We start from the raw sequence: 6804 nt of genomic DNA on the forward strand, positions 1-6804 counted from the left end.
GGGGGGGGGGGGGGGGGGGCTGCTGCAGGAGACACCGCGTGTGCCGAGGCCCACTCTCCATGCCCTGTGTCCTCACAGACACTAACAGCACATCCGGAGACCCAGTGGAGAAGAAGGATGAAACACCTTTTGGGGTGAGCATGAGATGGTCATGCTGGTCTCGGCCTTGGGATCGGGAGGCTGGGCTTGCGGCTGGTCGGCGTAGTAGTCTCTGGTCGGAGCGTGCCAATGGCTACGGTGTGGCCTCAGCCACCCTCACAGCCAGGGGCTGGGGCCCCACTCTGGCTCCCACGCAGGACGGGGAGCTGTTTGCTTGGGGGCACCCTGAGGGAGTAGGCGAAGCTCGGCTCTGACCACCCTCGCCCCCAGGTCTCAGTGGCTGTGGGCCTGGCAGTCTTTGCCTGCCTCTTCCTTTCGACGCTCTTCCTTGTGCTCAACAAATGTGGACGGAGGAACAAGTTTGGGATCAACCGTGAGTAGGAGTGCGGCTGCCGGGCTGTCCGTTCGTCTGTCCTGCTGGCTTTGTTTCCCGCTGGCTCTCCCTGACTCTGTCCTCCGTGGGGGGGGCGGGGGCTGCACACAGTGGAGAGCCGGGGGTGTGTATGGGGGTGGGTGAGGGCCCGACTGCGGGGCTCGTGGGTGTGCATGTGTCTGTCGGGGCCGCGGCTGCGAGAGTGTCAGGCGGGAGCTGCTAATTGTTGGCTGGATTGTAGTCAAACACTAAGTGGGTCTGGGAGGTCTGAGCTCTGCAGGGGAGAGGCGGGCAGTGGGGGAGTTCTTTGGTGGCCCACAGGGCCTGGGGTTGGACAGGAGCCAGACAGAGAGAGGCCATAGTGCCTCCCCTTCCCCTGCTGGCTGACTCACTCCCTCGCTCTTCTGCCCCTCCCCTGCAAGTTACCGGCTGGGTGGCCTGATGCCCTGCAACCTGACAGGGGCTGGGGTGTGTACCTGGGTCGTGACCCCTCTGTAAGGCCGTGTTGCTTCCCCAGGCGCAGCTGTGCTGGCTCCAGAGGACGGACTGGCCATGTCCCTGCACTTCATGACTCTGGGTGGCAGCTCCTTGTCCCCCACTGAAGGCAAAGGCTCTGGGCTTCAAGGCCACATCATCGAGAACCCACAGTACTTCAGTGATGCCTGTGAGGAGCTCTCCTGGGTCAAGGGCGGGGGTGAGCCTGGGTGTGTGCGTGTGTGTGCGTGTGTGTGTGCATGTGTGCCCGCGTGTCTAGAAGCCCCTGTATCACCACCTTTGCCCGCCCCAGGCCTGCACCAGCCTTCCCCCCCCATCCCCCCTTCCCTGTACACACCACAGCATGGGGCTTTGGGGAAGGCACCAAGCCTCCCTCTCAGTCCCCAGCCACCCCCTTGGCTGGCAGCCTCACGCCGCACGCAGGCCTGCGAGCCGGTCCTGGCCTGCTGTCCCCCCTTCCCAAGACGGGCTCCGGTCTGACCCTGCACGCCTCCCGGCAGGTGTTCGTCACATCAAGCGCCAGGACATCGTGCTCAAGTGGGAGCTGGGCGAAGGCGCCTTCGGGAAGGTCTTCCTGGCGGAGTGCCACAGCCTGCTGCCTGAGCAGGACAAGACGCTCGTGGCCGTCAAGGTAAGAGCCCGTCCACGGGCTGCCGCTCGCCCCTCGCTCCAGGACCGGGTGCTCCGGCGGGGGTGGGCCGCGGGGTCTGGCCCCGTGGGTGTGGGCCAGGGAGGCGGCGGGACGCGCGCTCAGCCCCTCCGCGCCCGCGTGCAGGCGCTGAAGGAGGTGTCGGAGAGTGCAAGGCAGGACTTCCAGCGGGAGGCGCAGCTGCTCACCGTCCTGCAGCACCAGCACGTCGTGCGCTTCTTCGGTGTCTGCACTGAGGGCCGCCCGCTGCTCATGGTCTTCGAGTACATGCGCCATGGCGACCTCAACCGCTTCCTCCGGTACGACGGCCTGGCCACCCGTGCTGGCCTCTGGCTCTGGGCCCCTTGCCCCTTCCCGACAAGCGCACCCCCGACCGTCTGTGGAACTGAGGGGAGATGCCAAGAAGCAGCAGAGAGCCAGGGCTCCTGTCCCCCCAGGGGCGCGAGGCGGACGTGTGAAGGGGGGTGCATCTGTGCCAAGGACAGGGTGGCGGGAGTGGGGGGCAGGAGCAGAAGTCAGGACGGTGGCTTGCAGAGAGTGTGTTTCCACGTGCGGGGCAGGGGGCACCCAGAAGCCAGGCTGTGGGGGGACCGCGTGGAGAGCTACGACGGCAGTAACAGGCCCTCCAGACACTCTGCTCCCACTCTGCGCCATGGCTGCGTGCGCGTGGACACGCTTATCTGTGTAGTAACGTAAATAGGGGCGCGTCCTTCATCGTCTCCAAGCGCATATGGCAATTCATACTTGAAGAAAGTCACGGAAAATTCATTTCTTTTGCTTTGGACAGAACAACTCTGATATGTTTACTAATGTGTGCCGATGATTTTAATAGCTTCAAGAAACGTGCCCATTTCACAGATGAGGCTTACGTGGCTTGCCCAAGGGCACAAAGGGGGGAATATGACCCCAGGTAGAGCCCTGCTCTCAACCTCTGACTGTGATGATCCCATGTTCCCTTTGTTGAGTCCTTGGAAGAGAATGTCCCCTCCCCAGGACAGCGCAGTGTGAGGTGTGAGGCGGGTGGGGGAGGGCCAGGCTTGCACTCAGCTGGGACCTTCCACTCTGACCTCAGTTTCCCTGCCAGTAAGAGGGACTGTGGTTCTGGATGAGAAAGCGCTGTGTGGCTGTCCAGTCGATGGCTGTGATTTGGTCTCCCAACACCCTCTTGGGAGTGAAGGGTCATTCACACCATCAGGTTACAGAATTCGGTTGGAAGAGACCTCTGAGTCTAAGCTTATCCTGTGGAGGAAGAGGAGCCGGTGGAGGGTGGGCGGCAGCAGGGAGGTGATGCCAGACCCCATGTGGAGTGTGGAGGTGGTTGGGCTCAGGAGACTGGAGTCAACGGGAGGCCAGACAGGAGGCCTTCCTCTGGCTCAGCAGACACCATGTGGGCTTGGTGCTGAGTGCCGGGGATGTAGGCCAGGGACAGGCTACCATCTGGGGCCCAGGCTGTGGGAGCAGGGGCTCTCTGTGCTGGGTGGAGCACAGGGAACCAAAGGAGGGAATCGTAAAGGCTCCTAGATGAGTCTGGAAGACATTCCCTAGGAAGCCCATCTGCTCCTTCTTGCCTCGGGGCCTTTGCACTTATAGTCCCCTTTGCCTGGTACATCCAGTCTCCTTCCCAGCCACCTCACCTACCTCTGTCTCTGACCCTTTTGAATGGCTTACTCACCTCTTTTTTTTCAGGGTTTGAGTCTCAGTTTAAATGTCTCTTCCTCCAAGAAGTCTCCCCTGACTTCATCCCTAGCCTGAGTGCCCATCAGGTGCCCCAGTTGAGCTGTATCCTACTCTCCGCTGTAGCTCTGGTGATTGGCACCCTGGCGGTGTTTAGTAAGGCTCTGCCATAAATGAAGGAATAAACAGATGAGGAGAAAGTTGGCCCATGGGAAGGGGCAGTCTGGACAAAGCCATTGGCTCGGGCAGGGGTCAGAAGAAGGAATATCTGGGGAATGGAGCTGAGTGACCAGGGACTGATCTGGAGTGGTGGCTGTGGGAGGTGGAGGGTGTCTTGGAAGCCTTTGGAAGGAAGAAGGACCCCATGGGAGGCTGAATATTGAGGGCAAAGGTGAGAGAGACAGGAGGAGCCCCAGGTTCCAGGCTCAGAGCCTGGGTGGGAAACTTCCCTTCACGGAGGCAGGGACAGACTTGGGGGAAGAAGCTTAGCACCTAGAGGCCTAAGTGCGGCGTGTCCATGGGCAAGAGATGCGGGGGCCAGGGGGCAACTGGCTGCTGGGCTCAGAGTTCGAGGGGGCTGCCTAGGGGCTGTGAATGTGGAACATGTGGGCAGTGGTGGAGGCTCTGGAGGTGGGCACACCTGATGGACCCCCTTCCGGGCCCTCCAGACACCCACCTCCCTGTTCCCTCCATCCTCCAGTCTCCGGACTCCCCTCCCCCCTTCCACCCCAGCTCCTCTGCTTCCCGGTCCTCAGCCTCCTGGGGGCTCTCCCCCCCACCAAGCCCGGCCCTCTCTCCGTCACTCTTTGGCAGATCCCACGGGCCCGACGCCAAGCTGCTGGCAGGCGGGGAGGACGTGGCTCCGGGCCCCCTGGGCCTGGGGCAGCTGCTAGCCGTGGCCAGCCAGGTCGCTGCTGGGATGGTGTACCTGGCCGGTCTGCACTTCGTGCATCGTGACCTGGCCACGCGCAACTGTCTGGTGGGCCAAGGACTGGTGGTCAAGATCGGGGACTTTGGCATGAGCAGGGACATCTACAGCACGGACTATTACCGCGTAAGGGTCCTTGGGCCCCACCCCCGCGCGCGGGCACGCCCTCCTCTTCCTGGGCGGCGTGGGGGCCCAGGCTGCCCGCTCTGGACTCTACCCCCCTCTTACCTCCTGGGCCCCGAGGAGGGTCTTTCTCCTCTCCGGGACGCACAGAGACCACCATCGCTTTTCCCCTCTTAGCGCCGTCCCCCAGAGCCACTTCCATTCATCTTTAATGACTTAATGACGGGGCGGGTTTGGGGGCGCGGGGCGCGGCCCGGGACTGCCCCCCCTCCCCCCCCGCAGTGACGCGGCGCCGCCCGCCCGCAGGTGGGGGGCCGCACCATGCTGCCCATCCGCTGGATGCCGCCGGAGAGCATCCTCTACCGCAAGTTCACCACCGAGAGCGACGTGTGGAGCTTCGGCGTGGTGCTCTGGGAGATCTTCACCTACGGCAAGCAGCCCTGGTACCAGCTCTCCAACACCGAGGTCAGCCCCGCGCACCGCCCCCGGCCCCGCCCCTCGGGTCCCCTGGTGCCCCCATCCACTGCCCCCGGCCCCAGGCCCCATCCAGTGGGGCGCTCCTGTGCCTCCTCCACCCCGCCCCCTTCTCTCCTTGCATTCTTCCTGCTCGGATTCTTGCCTCCGCTCACCGTCCTAGCCCAGGCCCAGCTGGCTCCTGGGGGAGCCGCAAAGCACTTTACAGATGGAGTCCAGACCCCCATCCTTAACTGCACTTTATAGACCCGGTAGGCGTTATCAGGAGGAAGGGAGAGGCATGGAAGACACAGAGGGCCTAGAGCAGAGCACAAGAGCAGAGCACAAGAGGGCCTGACACTGCAGCAGGAAGGCTGGAGGTCAGACTGCAGGAAGGACAGACCCGTGGCTCCCGCTCCCTCCTGGCTGGACACCGCCAGAGCAGGCCCCAGGTGTTCCTCTCCCAGAGCAGCTCCCCCCACCCCCTCCTTGGCTCGCAGCTGTCAGTTTCCATTTCTCCTCCTAATGCAGTCTGCTCCCCGGAGGCTGCTGGGGTGGGGGAGAGGGTTATAGATTTTAATTTTCTCAAGCACAGAGAGAAGGAATGGAATTAGTGCTGCCCATAACCCAAGTCCTCTAATGGGGAGGGAGGGAAGAAGGGGGGGAAGAGCCTCCAGGCCCCGTCACCCATCACCCTGCCACCATCTCTCCTTCTTTGGATCCCTGAGCTGCTCCAACAGTCCTTCCTGGAGTCTAACCTGGTTCTTTCCTGCTGCAGTTTCTGTTCAGAGGTGCTAGGTCCCCACAGAATGGTACCTACAGAACACAAAAGGAAGTGGGGCTGCCCTCTACCTTAAATGGCCAGACAGCCAGTTTTCAAGGCCTTTGCCTGCAGTCCTGCTCTACTTTCCTTCTGCCCTCCGGAGCTGAGAGGTGGAGGGCCCTTCCCTTCCTCTATTCAGCCCTCAGCCCTGGCTGATGGATTTGGCAAAGCCCTGAGCCCCTCCCCTTCCTCAAATCCCCTGGCAAGTCTTCTGAGGGTCTGATTCCAGCCCTTCGGGAAGCAGTCCTACCCCCAGCCCAGCCTTCCCAGCCTACCTAGCTTTAATCCTTCCCGCTGCTCCGTGTTGGAGTGGAAAGGAATCTTGGGGTTCACTGCATCCTTTTAGATTTTTCATAGCCAAGAGGCCCAGACATCTGTGGGACCCACCTGGAGAGCCTAAGTGGGGGGGGGCGCTTCTGGCCTCCCTCCCCTGCTCCAGCGCAGTGCACCCTTTTCTCTCTCCCTCCGGTGGCCCCAGGCGATTGAGTGCATCACGCAGGGGCGGGAGCTGGAGCGGCCCCGGGCCTGCCCACCGGAGGTCTACGCCATTATGCGCGGCTGCTGGCAGCGGGAGCCCCAGCAACGCCACAGCATCAAGGATGTGCACGCCCGGCTGCAAGCCTTGGCCCAGGCGCCTCCCGTCTACTTGGACGTCCTGGGCTAGGGCCCCAGGCAGGGGCTGGGCAGCCTGAATACAGGGGCCTGCCCTCCGTGACCCCTGCAGCTCCCAGCTGTGGTGATCTCAAAGCATCTAACTCGCCCTCAGCATGCCAGAGGGGACAAGTGGGGTCGGGAGTGGCCGTGGCAATTATATTTATTATCCCTCGGCTGCGTGTCTCTTGCCAGTTCTTGGGATGACGTCACCCTGGGAGTGGGGGATGGAGCTGCAGGTAGGGGTTGCTCCTCCCCTCGCTAGTTCCCCTCAGTGGTAGTCCTACTCCAGTCCTACTCCAGCAGCTGTCACCTCCGGCCGTGGCACACCCTCCTTCCTGGTCCTGGGGCCATTGTGTCCGCCTGGTGGTGGGGCGGCCTCAGGGGGGGCTTCCCAGAACCTCAGGGAGGCCGTTGCTGTAGCGGGAGGGACAGAGGTTAGCTGTCATGGTGGACAGGCTGGAAGCACTGGTGGTGAGGGTCTTCCTCATGTTCGTGCGTCCAGAACAGCGCAGGCACGTGGTAGAACACGGATG

The 6804-nt window shown here is 62.6% G+C and overlaps 1 protein-coding gene across 1 annotated transcript in view; it reads left to right on the top strand.

The window, feature by feature from the left end:
• Positions 1 to 6405, top strand: part of NTRK1 (neurotrophic receptor tyrosine kinase 1) — a 14840-nt gene extending 8435 nt beyond the window's left edge. The window contains exons 11-18 of the mRNA XM_040634474.1: positions 29 to 134; positions 370 to 472; positions 990 to 1136; positions 1468 to 1598; positions 1743 to 1915; positions 4104 to 4344; positions 4648 to 4806; positions 6096 to 6405. Coding sequence (XP_040490408.1) covers positions 29 to 134; positions 370 to 472; positions 990 to 1136; positions 1468 to 1598; positions 1743 to 1915; positions 4104 to 4344; positions 4648 to 4806; positions 6096 to 6281 — 1246 coding nt within the window. The 3' untranslated portion in view covers positions 6282 to 6405. The remainder of the gene's footprint in view (positions 1 to 28; positions 135 to 369; positions 473 to 989; positions 1137 to 1467; positions 1599 to 1742; positions 1916 to 4103; positions 4345 to 4647; positions 4807 to 6095) is intronic.
• Positions 6406 to 6804: the final 399 nt, after the last annotated feature.

Source organism: Ursus maritimus, unplaced genomic scaffold, assembly GCF_017311325.1.
Source record: "Ursus maritimus isolate PB19 unplaced genomic scaffold, ASM1731132v1 scaffold_2, whole genome shotgun sequence".
Lineage (NCBI taxonomy): Eukaryota > Metazoa > Chordata > Mammalia > Carnivora > Ursidae > Ursus > Ursus maritimus.